The sequence below is a fragment of the Cadophora gregata genome (genome assembly GCF_030347475.1).
Source record: "Cadophora gregata isolate MNR1 chromosome Unknown scaffold_3, whole genome shotgun sequence".
Classification (NCBI taxonomy): domain Eukaryota; kingdom Fungi; phylum Ascomycota; class Leotiomycetes; order Helotiales; family Ploettnerulaceae; genus Cadophora; species Cadophora gregata.
Window position 1 is genome coordinate 510,637 of NW_026695926.1, and position 20,110 is coordinate 530,746.

Sequence of the window (20,110 nt, forward strand, 5' to 3'; positions counted from 1 at the left end):
TAAACTACTAGACTGGAAGAAGCTTTCTGAATGGCGAGCACTCAGTCTGAAGCTGATTGCATCTATCTCATGGCTTCCATATGCAGATATTTAGAGTTCATTATCCATTTAATCATTCTCTATTTTTAATTACTCATATTCATATTCATAAATCATAAAATCATCACCATTCACAATATTCCCACCCCCGATCCATCCCATTCCATCCCATTCGCCCCTTCAAACAACCGTCACACCCCCTACAACCTTCAAATCCCTGCTACTAAAGCCAACACTAACCCCGAACTCACCAGCTGGAATAATCCAGTCCTGGCTCTCCACATCCCAAAAGCTTAAATCCCTCCTCATTAATTCAAAACTCACCTTCTCACTAGCCCCTGGCTGCAAGTTCACCTTCTCGAAACCCCTCAACTGCTTAGGGGGCGTGCCAGCTGGCGCACTCTCCGGATAACTCAAATACAGTTGCGGAACTGTCGCGCCAGCCACGGATCCCGTGTTGGTAAGCGTCACGGTGACGTTGTAGAGGGTTTCCCATAGAGCGGGATTACCCCCTGGGGTGGCAGCGCTTTGGGATGCTGGAGTGGAAGAGACGTTGCTTGAAGAGGAAGCAGAGATGGAAAGATCCGAGAGGGAGAATGTCGAGTAGGAAAGCCCGAAACCAAATTCATACCTCACGCTGATATTCTGCGCGTCGAAGTAGCGGTAGTCGATCTCGAGCTTCTCCTCGAACCACGCTTGCCAGGCATCTGGATCAGTGGAATTGACAGCCGTGGTTGGAAGGCCGTTATAATCGTCGTTTGAGAGAGCAATTGTGTATGGCAGTTTGCCGGAGGGATTCACGTCACCATAGAGAATATCGACAATGGAGTTTCCAGATTCCTGGCCAGGGTAGTGCGCGGCTAGAATGGCTGTTACATTTTCGTGGTCGGCCCAAGGGAGATCATTAATTCCGGAGGAGTGGGTCACGACGATGGTATTGCTGCAGTATGAGGCGACGGATTCGACAACGTCGTTACCTTGCCAGTCGAGCTCGAGGGATACGCGGTCAGCTGCTTCTTCGGCCCAGGTCTTGAGGAAAACGAGACAGACGTCAGGGGTCTCGGGGACAGCGAGCGTGGAGATGTCGCTGGTGGCGACGAGGGTGTTGTTCAGCCATTGCTGGACGAGTGCACCGTCTTTGGAGGCACGGGCTTTGATTGCCTCCAGAGGTGTGATAAGGTAAGTCAGGCGGCCTGTGCCGGATCCTCCTCCCGATACAAGAGTACCGTATTCGAAGTCGACTTGATTGTAGAACCCTTGAGTGTCTTCGCTGGCATCGTTGCCGAAGACGGAGATGATCTTGGGGGATTTAAGGGGCAGGGCATTGTTCACGTTCTTCAGCAAGACAGTGGATTCAGCGCCATGCTTGCGAATGAGGGCACCGTGGTCGCCACGGACATCGCGGCTGCGAGTGCCGTTCAAGACGTAGTCTCGGACTGTGATGTATCAGCAAAGGTCGTTTGAGAAGTAGAAGATTTCGCAACAGGGAGAACACTTACACCAAGTGTTCTTGGGCGAAAAGGTGTTGAGGTCAGCCGAGGAAGGATCAACAGTTGGATAGTCCTTGTCCTGTCCAAGGAAAAAGTATGGAGTCATGATGCGAATGACCATATCATCAACACGCGAAGCATCCAGAGTGCCGTTGTTGACAGCAAGAGTGACGTTGCCGCCAAAATCCGATGCCTCCCCGAATGTCAATCCGTAGAGACCAAGGCCTCCGGGCATATTCATATCTAGACCAGCTTCAATAGATGGTACACCAGAATGAGTCGCCCCCCAATCGGACATCACGTAGCCCTGGAAGCCAAGCTCTTCCTTCAAATAGCCATTCAGCGCCTTTGAATTTTCACAGGCGTACGACCCGTTCAGTCGTTGGTAACTGCACATAACACTTGCGACGCCAGCACGAACAGCATTGGCAAAAGGCCACATATAAAGCTCGTGCATGGTACGATCATCAATATTGGCGGAGAGGGACTCCTGGACGATAGAGCCGTTCTTGTAAGTTGGGTTCCTTTGTGTTTCTTGCTCGTTACCAATCCAGTGCTTGGCGCAAGCTTGGAGGCCGTTGCTTTGGAGTCCGGTAATGGTTTCCTCCATGGCAACACCAGTAAGATATGGATCCGGGGAGAAACCTTCCCAGTTTCTACCAGCATATGCAGAGCGACCTAAGGGACCGGCAACGGGACTAGGGCATGGTCAGTATGCCATATTTGCAAGTTTGAGTGGTAGTTCTTACGAAAGAGCGACTTGGGCTCCCTTCCCTTTGAACTCTGCGCCCATAGCAACACCACGTTCATACATCAACTTGCGATCGAATGATGCAGCGGTAGTAACACCGGCGGGGAATACGCTTGCGTAGTCCACTGTTCGGATAGCCAATGGTCCATCTTGAAGACAGAGGCCACCGAATCCAAGACGAGGGATAGCGACGATGTTGCCGACACATGGACCTGGTTTACCCGTGACCATGTCTGCTTTCTCCGCTGGGGTCAGTTGAGCAGTGAATTCCTTGGCCTTTGCGAGAGCTTCTTCCCATCCACCTGCACCTGTGGCGTTTGCTGTGCATTGTTAGATACAATAGATACAGGCCCGGATTGAAAAGAACATACGTGAAGGATAGACTGCAGGGGAGTGACCATATTGGCCAAGGATGGTTGTGTTCAGAGGTTGAACAACGGCAAGAGCTGGTGCAAGCAGAGCAGCTGCAGACAAGAATGAGCAAAGCATCTTGAAAGGTCGAATTAATGTTCAGATGGCGACTGATGTTTCAAAATCCAGAATCTCGGCATCTTGCCCGTCTTATATAGCTCCCCAGCTAGCAAACCTCAACAAGCAATATCAATGACATCTTTCTATAGTAATGGTAGAGTGGACGAAAAGTCTTCGGCGTCTTCAACCCTTGATGCTTGAATCGGTCCGCAAAATGCGACGGACAGCCTTGGTATCCCATCTTTGCCGGACTTTAGACGACTCGAAATGCACCAGATTTCTGCTCAATTAGACGAACCCATCGTCGTGGAGCGGACGGACAATCAAGAAAATCAATGATCAAGCAGCATCACCCGATATTCTCCCGATCGGATCCAACCCCCTGAAGAATATGCGGGGCGATAGGCGACGCCACAGATCGGAAAATGGAGAACGGGGAAGCTGGGGATGGTTTCCATTGGGATTTGGAGATGCACCTGAGGTCAAAAGGGCCGACCTCCAGTACCCCGCTTGAGGATAAACTTTTCGGACCCCCGCCTCTCCCGTGTGGCTTACCCGAAAAATGCTTCAACTGCCACCAAAAAAGTCTCGTTCATCTTGCCAAGTATCGCCTAGTCATGCGTTAGAGATGCATACGACGTGCTTCCCCGAAGTTGTTCCCTCTTGCCGACAGTCGCCGCTGGGAAACCCCCTCCTGTAGGCCAGTACTGGGAAAGCTTCGTCATCTCAACGGGTTCCAGGTACCAGTTTTTGACCAACGGCAGAGTATGGAGAATATGTCAGTGCGCTATCCCAACAGTGTACTGATGAAAACTGGGGTGCGTACTTCAGATGACATGACTCGAAGAGGGGGATTGCCGAACATGTTCCCAGCCGACCACATACGCAATATTATGGAGTAGCTTCGGCAATCGGGTGACAGTTGAGCGAGGCTGCATGAACCTGATAGAGAATTTTCCTTAGTGGCGTGACCCAGTACGTCCTGTCCAGCAAAAAGTATTAACAACACAATCGAAATGTTGAGGTTGAAGCAGATGATGGCAGAATATGAACTCAGCCAAAGCAAGTGAAGTAAGCAATCTACAGTAGCTTGAGCTATACTGGGTAAGAGCTCAAGCTACCTGTCAGATTCTTATCCCCAACCGCGGAGATAAACTCTCCCCACACAATAGAAGTGCAGAAAACAGTCAGAACCATCCTACTTCATGGATCTTCCCTGGTCCCCTAGCTCATTTCCCATTCTCCATGCTCGACACAAAGGAGACCGGCACTACCGGGATGAATACCGCTGTACAATCGACTCCACTAGGTGTCATTTGGCAGCGCAGCTCTGCTTTGTACTCCAGTTCGTTGCAGGGCTGGAGACTTCGCAGGCTCGTTTTAGCAGGGAAGATGGGGTCAAGCAAAAGGACTGCAAGCCGGGGAACCACCCAAGTATAAGTGTCAACAAGAACCCGGGAATAGATTTTCCCGCGAGGAGCTTATGAGTGATGGTAGCGACTTGTGGGGATGGGCGGCGGTGAGAGATGATGGAGTGACGAAAAGATGGAGCTGGAAGGACGAGTTCAAATACTTTCCATTGCTTAGCGAGATTGGGTCATCCTGATCCTCACGTGGTAACGGGTAATCAAAGTTTATTGCCTACAAATCAAAAGGATAACTTTTCTCATATCTCCAAAGTAAGTCATGGATGCCTCTACATATCGCTGCTTCGGAACATAAAAGGTGTGAAGGAACATTGAAAGCACCTCCGTCACGTGACAACCCACATTCCATTCTGCAACGCTCTCAGTCGCCCATTCATTCTACAGCTATCACCCAACAGATTCGCCACCGCACGTCCGTCATCAAATCGGATATGATGCTGTGCAGATTATCAATGTTCCTACGATGTGCTAGCCTCTTCATTTTTTTGGTTGACAACGTGGCGGGGTCGATGGGCTGAGGTGGAAAGTCCTTCGGTACGACATCGGGGAAGATGGCGATTACCAGGTCTAGGGTAGATGTCACTAGATTGGCATCCATCAAGCCATCCAGCTCTTTCCAAACCCTGATCTCATCGTCCAATACGTCTTGTCCGGAGAAATATCTCATGACCACCACGTCTCCTACAGAACCAGGGTGATCTGCACCCATGAACCGGCTCCTCGAAACAAAATCTCCCAAACAGCGAGCCATCATGCATCCATTCTAGATTGAGCACCTGCGAACCTCCAACTCTGCCACCCTGGCTCAATTCTAACGGGCATCATTGCTGTCCGAAATATCTCTTCAATCCTCTCCTCCTCCTCCTCCAAAGCTCTCTCTCCAAATTCAGTCAGCTTGTGAAGTTGTGACTGACTCTGTAGCATAACGCAACGATCTTCTGGCCTTTCAGAACCCCTTCTCATGCTCGTACACTTTGTTCATCCTTCATCGTATGGAGTTTTTGGATCGTGTGATCCCCCCGGACCTGAACAATAGTGTCTGATACCCCTGAGTCTTGGTTGACTTCAGTCTTAATGTACGAACTCTCATCGTCGGCACTTTCTGAGGAGCTCACAACATCAAGTGATTCTTCGGCAGCTTCCATTGACATGGTACCATCTTCCATTTCGATGCCAATGCCCGTGTCCATATCGGTGATCAGTCATTTGTATTTGGGGGTGTTCATGTTACTTTGGATGTGACGTGTTGCTGCGATGTTACTGGATGATCGTGATGAACCTTCAAGCCCGCACTTGGGGTGAGCAATGCTGTTAACCAATAAGCACAACTACTGGAATGCTCCAGAATCCTTTCGGCTCCAAAAAAGAAAGACAAGCTCTCATCATTCTGAAAGGCTGAGACTAGGAGCAATCTAAAAACGGTCACTCAAAAGCTGCTTTGTCAGTGAATGACTTGCAGGTTTTACAGCGCTTTCACGACAGTCTCCTTCTCATCAAAATTCCCCTCTTGTCTGGCCCTCCCCTTTTCATCTTTCACTCAAGTTCCTTGCCCACCTCATGCAATCTGCCTACCTTGTGCCAAGACAAACCCAGCATCCGAAATTATTGTCAGCTGCGTCGCTGCTCTCTTTGTCCTCTTCTTCGGGGTTTTCGCGCTAGCTCAACTTTTCTCCTTGGCTCGCAGGGAGATTACAGGGCATGAAAAACAATCTAGTGGCGCTGTGGAAGGCCGACATATTTATACCCGCAGTATTTAAACTGAAAGGAATGCTCAGAATGCTCTTGATGATTCGAGATGTCGAATGTGCCAGGTCACTTCACGTCTTCCACAGCCTTACCAGATACAGGCCTCGAGTTCTCATGAAATCTAGGATCCAAGTCTTACTCTCACACAAGCTTAAATCTCCAAATTGAAGTGTTTAAGTGTCATCGCATTATGTTTGTCTTACCTCTTATCTCAGCGCGCGTGCTTGCAATCCTTGCGAATCTGTCAAACTACGTGCCTCGCCTTCCTTCTCTTTGCATTTCCAACCATCATCAATGTACCACCGCATTCGCATCGCAAGAAAGAAGCCTCAACGCCCATATTCGCTTTCTGATTCCATTCCCATCTCCCTGTTTTCCTCAATTATAAACCCTCCTTGCATCACTCATTAAACTTCTTGTCAAACCCCCCACAACCACCACACCTACTAGTTGTCGCTTCTGCACCTAAATGTTGACAGCCGGCTGAACATCCGATAGGATGGCCCAGTTCATTACCGCATGACTTGTACACGACTTGTATGCAGCGGCAGCTGTAGTACCAGGATTTGGACCAGCACATGCTGAGATTTGTTGGGGTCCACTGAGGGATACGGTTTGGATCTGAGATATAAGGCTTTGGATCTGGGTGTACGAAGCTTTGAAACTTCGGAGGTGGATGGTGGGAGGTGTTGAACGGGTAGACGAGACTGGGGCTGGAGATATTTTAAGGGGTATTTTATTGGACAAGTCGATGCTTGAGAACAGATAGATGAACTGGGTAAAGATGTCTTGTTTTAATTTGTTTACTGTGTATTCGCTTGGGTTTGGATCTGAATATGGTGTTGAACTTTAGCTAGCTGGTAAGGATGGAAGGAACGAAAAGTCGGGAACAACCCAAAGTCTCGATCTTATACTTATTCTGGAGTGAGTCTGAGCATTGAGATAATGACTGTGGATGCTTTTTGAGTTCTTCTAATCATATCTTAACGATTTCTAGGGATGTATTAGTCAGATCATTGTTCTCACATGCGGTGCCCAGTCATATCTTGGGTCTGATTGATTCAGTGATATTTTTGTTTGGGGTAAGCTTGCTTTAGGGTGATATATTTTATTTGTGCAAGAGTATGTTGTCAAGATGGTACCGGGTGCTGTTCAATTATCAGTGGAGTTGTACAGGGTAGAAAGTTTCTGATCGGGACATGGGACAGCAGCACCAGCAGTTCACCACAAGTTAACTGGTGATGGCTTCGCTTAATTCAGGGGTGGCGGGCTTGGCGAAGAGAATGAGCTAGAAAGCAGATTTCTTTTTCATTCAGTCATGGACGATTGTTCCCCCAAGACATCGTAACTATGTCTTTCAAGCATGCCCACTCAAGTCGACTGACCTCCCAGCGTCGAACTCGGCAAAAACAAAATCGCAACCACACAAACAAACGCCCCACTTCCTGCAAGATACAACGGGCCATTCAAACTCGTCTCCAACAAATGCGCCGCAATCAACGGACTCACAATACTGAACAACCGTCCCCAAAAACTTGCTACTCCACTCGCTGTACCCCTCACCGGCGCCGGGAATGCTTCAGGCGTCCACCCGTACAACACAGCGTTAAACATACTTTGGAAGAAATATTCCATAAGATTAAATCCGATGTTTGAAGCTTGTGTATTGACTGTCGAGAAGAGGAAGAGACTTATACCCATCATGGCGGCTGAGAAGACCATGGCCCATTTTCGGCCAATGCGGGGGACGTAGACCATGAGGGAGCCGAGAGCAACGCCGACGATACCTGGGAGGTAAATGATGACATAGTCGCGGTAAGTTTCAGACACGGATACGTTGATCTTTGAGTTCTTGCGAAGGAGAATTGTGGGGAGGAAGGATCCTGTCACAGTAAGTCAGTCACGAAAGGGGGACTAAGGTCATGAGAAGGAGCGTTGTCGTACCAGCAACAGAGAACGCCCAGTAGTCGAATACATAGATAATCCAAACCAGAATCGTCAAGCGAGTGAGTGCAGAAGTCGAGAAAAGTATCTTGATCCTCGCAAACTCGTTCTTAATTTGCTGTAGGAATGGGGGCTTCGCTGTGACTGCAGTCTGTCCTGGGACCCCATCTTTCAACATCGCATCACCAGATCCATTAGGCGAGCTGGGCGATCTGGCACCGTGACTGGCTTCCAATGCTCTGAAATCATCCATACTTAAGCGACATTCATATCCATTCACTTTGGCTACGTTATGCAGCACCTTCATTGCATCCTCGTCTCGTCCTCGTCCGATTAGGTACTTTGGAGATTCTTGAAACGTGAAGAGGACAAATCGCAATAGGAAGACGCCTAGCGCTATTCCACCCAGTGTGAACATGAGGTACCGCCAGCCATAATTGTCGGCTTTTCTGCAACACGCTTCGCCTGGTGCTAGGGAAGACGATCGACATGATGGGAGGTCGGCGGCGCAGGAGTATTTGGGGATGAAGCCGTAAGCGATACCGCTGCAAACGACCACGCCGAGAGGCTGAAAAATGGATAGGAGGGCGAGGAGGAAACGCTTGTTCTGCGACAATCTTAGTAGAAATTGCAGGTATTAAATCTAGAAAACATACCTGAGGAAGAAATTCTAAACAAATTGTTGTATCAATGGGTATGTTGCCCCCGATTCCAAAGCCATTGAATGCCGTCAGAACCAGGATTGCGTTATATGTATTGGGTGCACCCAAACAGAGCCCGAAAATACATGAGATGAGGACTGTTCCATTGAAAGCCCATCGACGACCTGTTTCCACGTCAATTGTTGTTCATATGTAGGTATCGTTGCCAAAACGAGTCTCACCAATGATATCGACCAGAGTTCCCCACACAAAAGCTCCAGCACATAATCCGGAATTAAAAGCCGTAAAAATGTTGCCCAGCTCGCTACCTACAATCACATGTCAATATCCGCCGCAATTTGGGAGCTAAGGTGCAAGAGTAAAGCGATCACTCACTGCTAAATCCCAGCTCCTGCTGTAGAGGGGTAGCAATAAGTCCAAATGCCTGTGCCCATAGCAAATCGAGAAAATAGCCCAATCCGCACAAAGACCATATGTACCACTGGTACTTGCCCATTCCCATTGCATTGAATTCTTTATTTATGAGAAGCGACTTCTTCTCGTACAATGAAAGTCCCTCGGATTTGGGATCCATGAGCACAGCCGGGATTTCTTCATCACTGTGCGCAAGCTGAATTCCAGGACCTAGAATGCGTAAGCTTGGAATTTCATCCTTGAAATAATTGGACTGACCAGTCGGGTTCTCGCCATGGTGTGCTGGGCCCAGACGATCAATTGACGAGGGGCTCATTTTCGGTCACCAAACCCTGAGTTCAACTGAGATGAAGTTTCTCAGAACGAAAGACACAAAAGATGCAAAATTGCAATGTCGATAAGAGAATACTGATATTCTACATGTATATACAGCGTGGCAGTCATTGTGCCTGTCAGTCGAAGTGCATTTCACTAGCGTCATGCCCCAATATGGGCGGGCGACTGTCTCAGGAGCAACCGCTCCGGTGGCACAATATGTGATGACCTCATGACTTAGCAACGCGCTCGTTCAGCACTTTTTCGCACCACGACTAAACCAATTCATTCAAATTTGTGTATTGATAGAAATACGATCCCAGGACTGCTGCAAAATAAATACAGGTGAACGGCGACAGCAGACAAACTTAAAGCAAGGTAAAAGCGATACGCTGACTGCAAAACAACACCTTGCATCTAGGGTATCATCTGAAAAGCCAAAGAATACATACAGTCAGACGCCTCTTTCTCCAACGACCTGATTCAAGACGCAGAACGATCCAAGTTCTTCTTCAAAACATCCACAATCCATTTCTTGCCCTCCGTCCCCTCATGAATATGGAACGCAGACAGCAAAGGAAAACAATGCATCTGTTCCTCCCACTGCAACCAATCTCCATCGACACCACATTCTGCCAACTTCTCTCGAAACTTAATGGCATCAGGAGTAAGCGTATCGTAGCCAGCAGTTAATCCATCGACCTTGATACCCGCCTGCTTGAAGATGCTCAAGTCAGCGAGAATGGGTGAGACTCGTGGGTCTGACGCTGGCAGCTCGGCTCGCCATCCTTGTGCAACTTCTTCTATTGCTTTGCGACTCAAGATAGGATCATGGACCTCGACAATATCGATGTCGGGGTTCTCGTTTCGCATATCGGTCGCTGGACACATGGCCATCACTGTCTCGACTGGACATGGGCCTCCAGTTGTGTCTTTGAGGTACTGCGCCGCAGCATAGAGGCCTAGGACGATTGCAATGTTCCCTCCAGAAGAATCGCCAAATAACGTGATTCGAAAGTTCCCGCTCCTTGATTGCTCAACCAGGGCGTCGTAAAAGCGTTCGAGATGTGGAAGTGCAATCGAGGCTGGAGATTTCGGAGTCAATGGGTAGCTGACTAAACTTATTTCGTATTCCGGCAACATGCCAGAAAGATCTGAGCATAACGTCCAATGCTCTTTTTCAGGGAGACCCCTGAATCCTCCTCCAGCAAAATAGTATATCCTGTGTCTTACTTCGGTTCTGGGCCTTGATGGATACTTGAAAGTATACAGCCAGGTATTTGCGATCTGTGACTCTTCAATTGAGCAATCTCCTTGCGTCTTCTTGGGTGGTGTCAATTGAGGTGATCCGCCAGGCTGAGGTTTACCCGGCTTCAGTATCAGAGACGAGAATGGGTTGACGACCTTTTGGGCTGCGGCGTTGGCGATTGAACGACCTTCTCGTCGGTCCACTCGGATTGAAGATATTGGTGTTGAGTTCTCCATTTTTTCGATTTGAATGACTACTTGGGTTTGGTGCTATGGAGAGTGGTTTGGTTTGATTATATTAGCAAAGTGTCAATCCGATCGCCTTCAAGAATTGTTTTGGAGGGGTGATCATGAGGTCATTATTACTGGATCACGTACTTGGCGTGGGGACCAAGTATGGCTGCATCCCCTCAAAGCAGGAATTTGATTGTTGGCACCCCAATTCAATGGTGGAAACAAAGAAATTGTGGGATATTGATGATGGCAGCTTGCATGAACATGGTCTCAAAGCTACCTCAGTAAAAAAAAGCGCATGGTTGGCTAGCTGCCGAGTGGATACGTCGAGTCGTAGGGCTGAGACCCTTGGAGGAGAAGGGTTCAATTTTGGACCTACTCGTAGAGTTTGACGCAATCATACATAAAAGTATAATAATCGTTAAATTGTGTACAACCACTACTGCTGTATCAAATCTTCAAATCCCAACGAAGGAATTTCGTGTGATGGTATTTAGAATATCACTTGTCAATTGATAACTTCGAGAAATCATGCGAAGTGTCAACTGAATGAAATATTCGGGAATTGGGTTAAGGAAACGGTCTCTAATCAGGATATTTTGAGCCCATCGATCATACTATTACTAGAAACATAGTAACTGTGGTGCTTGGCTGTGCTTCAGTGCACCTTATCCCCGTAAACGAGATGTTCGCTTGAGAACAACAATCCCGCACTGACCTTGACAACATCCCTCAAGTAAGTCATCAGCTTGCAAGCTATATTACGATACGCTCCGGAGACAACTCATTTACAGTAAATGGAGTGCCCATAGACAACTAGAATTATCTGGCGAAATAACATAGATGACTGGACCCCTAAAGCGTACGTTCGGAATATGTTATCTAGTCCATCAGTTCTCTGAAACCCTCACAGCAAGAAGGTACGAAACAGCTCTTCTAAGGCGCCTAAAATAGAAACAAATTTCAAAATTGAATCTTGATGCCCTGCTTAGCTTCATCACCTCCCAACCATCACGAATTCAAATGATGGTAATGAGGTGATTACTGACGCCCACCGCTACGCGAAAGCGCAGGGCATTGGTGAGCTCCCCCACCCAAAGGTAGAGGGACCCTGTCTGTATGTGGTTCATCCGACAGGGAAGATGTATTTATTTGAGAGGTGTTTTCTGTTCCGCTACTAGTCTTTTTTGGTTGTGTTGTGTGTTGTGGTGTGATTGTTGTTGGTGGGTGGTTGTGTTCAGGTTTTTTTTTTTTTTTTTTTTTTTTTTTTGGTTGTATGTTTTGTGCGTGTTTTTCGTCTTGAACTCCAGGTTTATTCTCTTCCTTCTCTTCCTTCTCTTCCTTCTCTTCCTTCTCTTCCTTCTCTTCCTTCTCTTCCTTCTCTTCCTTCTCTTCCTTCTCTTCCTTCTCTTCCTTCTCTTCCTTCTCTTCCTTCTCTTCCTTCTCTTCCTTCTCTTCCTTCTCTTCCTTCTTTTCCTTCTTACGTCCAGAGTGGCCGATCAGCCAATCAGTCAGCCATCAGCTAAGTAACTTGCTGAGCTAACTAGCTTACGTATAAATCACAGCTTAATAGCTTTAACTAAAGAGCTTAAAAGCTACTTAAAAGCTGATTCTAAAAATAGACGTATACTAAAAATCCCTCTTAAGATTAACTGTATTAAATGCTACTATAAGCTTTACTATCCTCTTTCTTTACTAGTTTTTTAAGTACTCTTAATACTATAGCAATTAACCTAATAACCTTAAACTATATAGTATAGTTTATATAAAACAAGATAAGAAAACACGCTTACACTTAAAGCTTATAATAGGTATATATAAAAAATCAAAGGCTATCTTAGTAAGTTATAGCTACTAAACTTACTTTAAACGCTAATACTCTAAAAAAGGCTGATCTATTAAAAGCTCTTTAAGATATAAAGCTAATTAGTCTTTCTAGCTTAAAAGTCGTAGAGTTCTTACTATAAAAGTTATATTAGCAAAAAGAGGTACTAGCCTTTTTAATTAACTAGTTTTATATAGCTTTAAAAGCTCTAGCTTTAGAGTTCTTTCCTCTACTTATATAACAGCTTCTCTTTTATATTCTGTCTCTTAAAGCTTTTGTAAAGACGCCTTCCCTTTCCTTATATATTATACGTTATCTCTAGTTTATTATTAGTTAAAATACTGCTATTTCTAATAAGGGTAAAGAACTAAAGCTACTATCTACGTAAGAGAAACATTAGTTTTACTATAAAACTCCTTTATCTTATTCTAAGTAAGTGTAATTGACTCTTATATACTTTAATAGCTATTAAATCGACTTACTTTCACGTTAGCCTCTAAAACCTTAAAGTAAGAGAGTAAAGCTTTAAAAAGAGGTAATAACTTCCAGAGAGCTCTATGAGATAATAATATAAAGTCAAATCGATTAGGGTTACTTTTAAGGTTTTTAGTAAGATAGAAAAGAGGTTTTAAATGCTTTGTTATTAGCTAAAGAGTCTCTTATTTGTTATTATCAAGATAATCTTCTTAAAACACCTCTTAATCGAGAGTATCTTTAAAAACCCTTAATTTAATAGTATAAGTATTAAAAGCTTCATAAAGAGTTAAAGCGTGTATAATTATTAAATATAAGGAATTCTAGTGTATACTACTATTTAAAACAACTTTCCATCTCTTTCCAGCGGCCTTTCCTTAATTAAACTTATCTTATAAGCTATTAAAAGCTACACTATACTTTCTAGAAGCTATAATATATACTATTAAGTTATAAAGCTTTTTAAGCTCTCTGCAAGACTTCTAAAGTTATCTCCTTCCTTTAAGACTAGCTCTCTTAAATTCAGCCTTAAAAAATAACGTATCTTAACTAAATAAGTATTATTTAGCGATAAGATTAAGTATATAACTTATATAACAAAGCTAGCGTTATTTTAAGTTGAAATTAAGTGATTTTAAAAGCTTTAAGAGTATAGTATTATTATTTGACGTGTTATTAAAGATAAACTAACTAAAGTTATATTCGTTAATTCCGAATCGTTAAAAGAGAGAGAGAATAACAGAGGCTTAGTTTATATTTAATTAGTAAAGGGGAGAGGCTAGAAAAGAACTAGCTTACTAACACTAGTTTTTCTATAGCCTAAAAGCTCTAGCAGGCTAGCTAGTACTATAATTACTTCTCTTTTTTTATTTATATAATACAGAACAACTACAACTACGCTAATCTTATCCTAAAGTGATTCTTAACTGTTAAAAGATATAGAGACTTTTAATTAAGCTTTTATAACATCTTATATAATCTACAGCTTAAAGTACTTAAATCTCTAAGTTACTTAAATCTCTAAAGTTAAATAAAAAGTAAGTAACGCGTTAAGAGTTTAAATATTTATAATTTTAATGATTTAACGAAAGTGTTTAAAGGAAGCTTAATGTAATAGCACGGTTTAGCGTTAGCTAGCACGTGAGCGAAATAACCACGGATCAGGTGATAACCTCTCTATTAGCGCGAATATCAAGCTAAGGAGTCCTCGATTCCGTGGAGGGCGCTCGAGCCTATATAGATAAATTCCCCGGGCTATTCCCGATTAGGACTAATTACATTTAACGTAAAACTTAACGTAAACTCCTGTAGTAGCGTAGAGCTATTTCCCTTTACATATAACTAAGTAGGTAACTGTTAGTAAACCCCTTCAGAGTTAACCGAGCTCCACCGAGTCTTACCGAGCTTTGCCGAGCTCTAAACTCTTCCTAATCAGGTATAGTAAAGAAGTGGTTACCACTACCTTTACACTTTATAGTGTTTAATATTATCTATTACTACCTACTTAATAAAGGCGTTCTTAAATTCTAACTCTTAGAAAGGTATAATATACTTGTAACTATCTTTTACAAGACTAAAGGCTTATATAGGTTAAATTATAGTTAAAAGAAGCTTTCTGATATCTCTATCTTAGTCTAATTGATACTTTAAAGCTATATAATATACTACGTTTTTAAGGCAGTTACTATTAAAGACTATAGTCTTATTTTTAGCAAATTAAAGATCGTAGTAACTTAACTTTATTAGTATTTAAGGTATAAATAAAAGAAGTAGCTTATATAGTTTATATACTTAAAAAGAGTATTTTTTACTTTTCCTAGGTTATACTAGAGTATAGCTAACTTTCTAAAGTCACGATTAATTTAAAACACTCGTTGTAAGTGTAAGAATAAAGCCTTAAGGTAAAAGTAACATGTTTACTAGCTTATTATTAAACAACAGTTCTCTAAAAGAATATAAAGAGTAGTCTACTTTTAAATCATCTCTTAATAGCTTAAAAGAGTTATAGTTATTATTATATACTACCTTAAGTTATTAGCAGTAGTCTTTAATTATAAATAAAAGCTAAGTTATATTTACTAAAGGTTCTTTACCTATACTTATTATATAAGCAAAGGGATTAATTAGAGCACTTATAGTACTCGTAAATAGAGATTTAAAAGCCTTTAAGGCTATATTCTTAATATTAAAAGGCGTAATCGATTAAGATATATTTATAGCGTTAATTTAGATAGAATTAAAGAGTTACTATATAATATAGATAGCCTTAAGACGAGCTTTAATTATTCTGCTGTACTAAACTACCTAATCTAGCTAATTAGAAATAGTTTTCTTACTCTAAGACTTTTATTTTTAGTAAGTATAGTATTAAATCGCTATACTAAGTGCTTAGAACCTCACTTTAAAATCGTTAAAAATATAAGGACTAGCTTATAAGCTAGCTATATTCTAGCTGACTAGCTTATAAATATATTCAAGCTAACTAGCTGACGTTTTTTTCCCAGCTAACTGATTAGCTTAAAAGCCGGCTGACTGATCGGCCACTCTGCTTACGTCTACCGCTGAACCACAGGATATCGGTATGTGGGGGGAGCTCTGTGTGTGTCTGAGTGTGTGGTGATGGTAGGTCTTTTCCTCTCTTTCTTCTTTTGTTGTGTCCTCCAGCTGAGCTCTTAAGATCCCGACTTGGGTCATTCTCTTCCTACTTCTATCCTCCCTTCAACGATATGATGCTGGCTTGGTATATTGTGTGATTTGAGTTTGTTTGTTTGCCAAGATCGCTGGCTCGTCCTTGGGTATCTGGCTGCGGCGAGGCACTACTTCGACGGTATGTGCTCCTTCTTGTTGTCATCGTCGGTGCCATGGTGGTTTGTTGTCACAAGCCGTTTTCGTTGAACTTGTGGATTCACTTTGGAGAGATTAGCTTCTGCTGAAGCAGTTTGTCTCCAGATAACACGGGACGTCTCTGCTGATAACGTGTCTCCATTTTTTTTTCTTCCTGGCCACATTGCCTCGTAGATCTGGACGATTCTGACTTTAAGCTTCCAGACATCGATTTCTTCAAGAAGTCCTGTCTTGGAAAATGTTCTTCATCGTGGTCCCGCTTTCCTTCGTCTCTCCTTCGTTGTACTTCTGCTCGTTGCATTTATCCCAGCTTTTTTCTTCTTCCTTGTTCTCTTTTGTTTTTCTTCTCGGTTTTTCTTGTGTTGTTGTTCTTGTTGTAGTGAATTTTCCGCTTCCCGGCAGTCGATGCGCTCCCTTTTCATGATTATTGGAACGCACAGACCATATTGCTCAGGAAATCGTGGCCCGCAACTGCCTTGAATTTCCTTGCCTTCTTCCCTTTTTGAAGTGATGGTGTCGTAATTGTGTTGCTTTGCGGTGGAACCGGTGAGGTGACGACAGACATCTGAGATTTTTCCTCAAGCGCCATGCCAGGCGTGAGTATCTTTGATCCATTCGTCAGAGTTGGGAGTCCGGCTTTGAGTTTGGGAGCCACAGTGGAGGGATCTTGACCACCCGACTCAAGCTCTAATGTTTGCATCCACTGTGACTTTTCAAGTTTGAGGACCTTCATGAGATGGGAGTAACTTTCTTCGGAGAGTCGATTTTCGAATTTAGGGCAGCCGAGATTGACGAGTTTCGAAAGAGGAATACTATACACATGCTTGACCTGAATATATGACTGCTTAGCGAGCGTACCAGCTCGTTCGAGGTACATAATTTCCTCGGCCTGGTACGATGGGTAGGTTGTGGCGATTTTTCCTCTTGGATAGCGAGAAATTGGTAGGTTACGTGTGTTATCTTCTCGTAAAGGCTTTGGATTGCCGGACATCTAGACATCGGTAAATGCATTGTCATTTGCTTCAGTGGCACGAGGGACTTACGTTACATGCAAGGGTCATGATTTCTCCATCTTTTGGTCTCCACATTTTCAGTAGGACGACTGGGTGGTCAAGTGCTCCATTCTCAATTCTTTTCTTGCAATCTGGTTGCACGCAGTGGATGCATGAGTTCTCATCTCTTGGTAGGAAGACAATGCTGCCGATGGCGACGTTTTCTCGGTTAACGAAGATTGAGACGGAGAGCGCGAGGGGCTTCGCGATGTTGATCGTTGCAATGACGTTGATGTTGATGATTGGCGGGATCTCTGCACTGGTGTTGAATGTTGTGGCTTTGAAACGCTTATTTGGATGGATTGGGAGTTTTGTTGACCGGCAAGCGCGTCAAGATAGAAAGCTGGTGCCTCCATTTTGGCGATCGGAGAGTTTTTAACAATATAAGACAGTGAAGAAAGGTAAAGTCAAGTGATATGCTGAAGATCGTGAGATAGATAAATTTGGCTGGCCAAAGTGTCGAGTTCAAAGATGGAGAAGATATGAGAGATGATGGACAAGCATTGAAGCCGATTTTGAGGAGAGGGGATTCTGAATTATATGCGATGGCTCAAAAAGTGCGAATTATTGAATCAGAGTCTACTTTTAGTGTACCGGAGTTGTTGATGTCTTAGCGATCTCACGATGGTGTTGAAGTAGTTCATTCGGTAGAGAATTCTGGTATCTGATGGAACCAGCCTACACAAAGACTAATCAACGCTATCTGCAAGAAGCAATAGTATTTGAAAAATTTCATGTTACGCAGATCGATAGTTGTGATTTAAATTTGGCAATGGTTGAGTTCGTATCAGCAGCAAAATCCTGTCAGTAGCGCCATACTGCGTCAATACAACTGAGTAGCAAACGCGCAAAAGAATTTTTGACGAGCAGAGTAGCTGTATATCTATTACCATTCACACAATTTCAGTAATCAGAGTTTCACGTGTAAAAAGCACATAGATTAGTTTAATTCAAGGGCTACCAAAATATTTGATGTTGCTGTCTTCCTGTCTGAATACTCGCGTGGAACTGGTAACTAGAGAGACAACCTTCTCCACAAGCATCCCTCAGCACTTTCGTCTCAAGACGTAGCCTTCATCTCATTCTGGGGTGAGTCACATCTCCAAACGGTTTAATTAACCCTCAAACTTGTTGAGAAGTTCCGGTGTGCCTACTTGGTAACTCCAGTTCCGCCAATAGAGAACTTGCAGCGACCATAAATAATGGGAAAAAAAATCCTCCCAAGCGATATCTCAAATTAAAGTTTCTCAAATTATTCGATTGCTCGCCTCGACTCAGCTATTTCTGGACGGAAAACTGTCTACTTTGACATCAGTTGCCTTTCTCGCTTATCAAAGGAATATTGTGGCTTTCAAAATACCACCAGCGAAAATGGTAGAAAAGAGTACAAACAGAAAATAAGGCACCAGCATCCGTGTGCGTGAAATTTATAAGTCCGAAGCTTCTCGCATGATTGCAGGTTCGCAGCCGTGATGTCAATTGCTCGATACGGCAAGTCACTCCAGCTAGCCCAGTAAAATCAAGTTAACGCTTTTAGTGTTTCTCGACGGTCTACACGAATTTCAGTACCATTCATTTCTCCAAAATGGTTCATGTCTCTAGGACTTTGTTCTAAAACATATTGGGAACTCTTAGGCATGCTAAAACTGCCACTCACGTAGTGCCGACACGTTCGTCGGCATGGTTTCTGAAATGGACTCGCTAGCTCGAGAACGTTTGTTCTGGAATTTTTGGAATTTTTGGAATTTTCACTGAACGTTTCCGTTAATTATCCAGTATCGTCTAGCAATCACGAAAGTTCTGTACTTGAACGATAAAGGAATCATAGATCAAACTTGGACAAAGACAGGTGGTCAAAGCATGAAGATGGATGGAACCAGCGATACACAGTCCGACAAGCCTAGAAGTTCAGAACATCCACCACCCTACCAACCAGCCTCGCAAGCTGCATTTCCCACTCGCCCAAACAGTGAAGCTTCCTTGACTGAGAACCCGACTCAGCCAACTTCCGTTTCCCAGGATTCAGACAGTTCAGCCAGTAGGGGAAGGGGGGTCCTAGTGTTTGTCGAAGGCGTTATTCAAGACAAGAAATCCAAACTTGTGAGCGCAAACATCTTTTACCATCAGGACTCAGCGCAACTGTACTCGTATGGCAAGTACATCGACGGCGAGTACACCTCGAACCAAGGCGATCTACATGTTGCATGTATCGACTCAGGAGTTGGGTATCAAGAATTATCCCATTATTTAATCAGCGGTATTGTGAGGAACGAGCCAAATTACATCTCTGCAAAGGAGTGGAGAAAACTACCAATTGACGTGGTGAAGATCATGGTGCTTTGGGATGGTATGAAATGCAGCTATTCCGATGAAAACTGTACAACTACAATGACGCTCAAGACAGATGGTCAAACAAGAACGGTGTTGGCGAAGATGAAGGAAAGGGGCTGGAAAGATAGATTTCAGGTTCAATTCAGGATTGTAGCGTGATTGAAAAGATTTTTAATCTCGAACTATTCATAGATGCACTTTACTACAAGTCCCCATTCGCAACGATACTCTGATCGGGAATATCGTTCAGGTCCAAGCCATAAAGTCAGCCCGAAGTACACTCTCGTTTGGAAATGGAGTAACATAACCACCACTATAAGTACTATACCAAAATTATTATTATGAATCCCATACACCATCCATTTCCAGCTAAGAGCCCGCGTATTGGCAATATTGCACATGAACGAAACCTTCTCGGAGATTAACATGCAGGAGTCACAAAAAATGCGTCAACCTCCAATATCACCCTGCCATGTTTCGTATACTGTGTTTATGTTATACCGACGCTGGGGTTGGTCCGTGAAAGATGCTCGCTTGATGTTGGTTGTTGATAGTGTTTGCTGGTTGGTAAATGATGAACATTGCGCGGGAAATTCCTCTTGGCCAATCACAATGTTTGTCCTCCAGCCTGAAAGAATAACACATGCTTGGGGGGTCTCAAATTGAGTAGTTTCAAAAATTTAGAACCTGGCCACTGTTATGATCAATAAGCAATCTGCAACCTATGGACTCTTTGCTGATTATCCCTCTGTCGCTTCATTATTGGACGTGCCCCTTCAGATGCCCCGCCAGCGGTTCTGCAAAACTAGCTTTGCCCTACCAGATCATCAACAAGCTTAACTC

General features: G+C 43.9%; 5 protein-coding genes across 6 annotated transcripts; 1 reads left to right on the forward strand and 4 right to left on the reverse strand.

Moving 5' to 3' along the window:
* Positions 1–83: 83 nt before the first annotated feature.
* On the reverse strand, positions 84–4,375 carry ONS95_008716 (uncharacterized protein). Its single transcript, XM_058502261.1, has 4 exons — positions 2,652–4,375; positions 2,279–2,600; positions 1,539–2,227; positions 84–1,475 (listed from the first exon to the last, which is right to left on the reverse strand). Exons 1-4 carry the CDS (start codon positions 2,767–2,769, stop codon positions 220–222), a joined length of 2,385 nt encoding a protein of 794 aa, XP_058361188.1. The 5' UTR covers positions 2,770–4,375; the 3' UTR covers positions 84–219.
* A 2,852-nt stretch (positions 4,376–7,227) lies between these two features.
* Positions 7,228–9,382, reverse strand: ONS95_008717 (uncharacterized protein). 2 transcript variants are annotated; one of them, XM_058502263.1, is made up of 6 exons: positions 9,203–9,382; positions 8,906–9,154; positions 8,752–8,838; positions 8,525–8,694; positions 7,869–8,475; positions 7,228–7,807 (listed from the first exon to the last, which is right to left on the reverse strand). In XM_058502263.1, the coding sequence occupies exons 1-6, from the start codon at positions 9,258–9,260 to the stop codon at positions 7,296–7,298; spliced, it is 1,683 nt and encodes a 560-aa protein (XP_058361190.1). In that variant the 5' UTR covers positions 9,261–9,382; the 3' UTR covers positions 7,228–7,295. The 2 variants fall into 2 exon arrangements, with proteins under 2 accessions (XP_058361190.1, XP_058361189.1); XM_058502262.1 differs by having other exon boundaries at positions 7,228–8,475.
* Positions 9,383–9,742: 360 nt separating this feature from the next.
* ONS95_008718 (uncharacterized protein) lies at positions 9,743–10,744 on the reverse strand (the record flags this gene model as incomplete). The annotated part of the gene is made up of 1 exon (XM_058502264.1): positions 9,743–10,744. The coding sequence occupies one exon, from the start codon at positions 10,742–10,744 to the stop codon at positions 9,743–9,745; it is 1,002 nt and encodes a 333-aa protein (XP_058361191.1).
* Positions 10,745–16,308: 5,564 nt separating this feature from the next.
* On the reverse strand, positions 16,309–16,875 carry ONS95_008719 (uncharacterized protein; the record flags this gene model as incomplete). Its single annotated transcript, XM_058502265.1, has 1 exon — positions 16,309–16,875. One exon carries the CDS (start codon positions 16,873–16,875, stop codon positions 16,309–16,311), a length of 567 nt encoding a protein of 188 aa, XP_058361192.1.
* A 1,921-nt stretch (positions 16,876–18,796) lies between these two features.
* Positions 18,797–19,426, forward strand: ONS95_008720 (uncharacterized protein; the record flags this gene model as incomplete). The annotated part of the gene is made up of 1 exon (XM_058502266.1): positions 18,797–19,426. The coding sequence occupies one exon, from the start codon at positions 18,797–18,799 to the stop codon at positions 19,424–19,426; it is 630 nt and encodes a 209-aa protein (XP_058361193.1).
* Between the last annotated feature and the right edge of the window lie 684 nt (positions 19,427–20,110).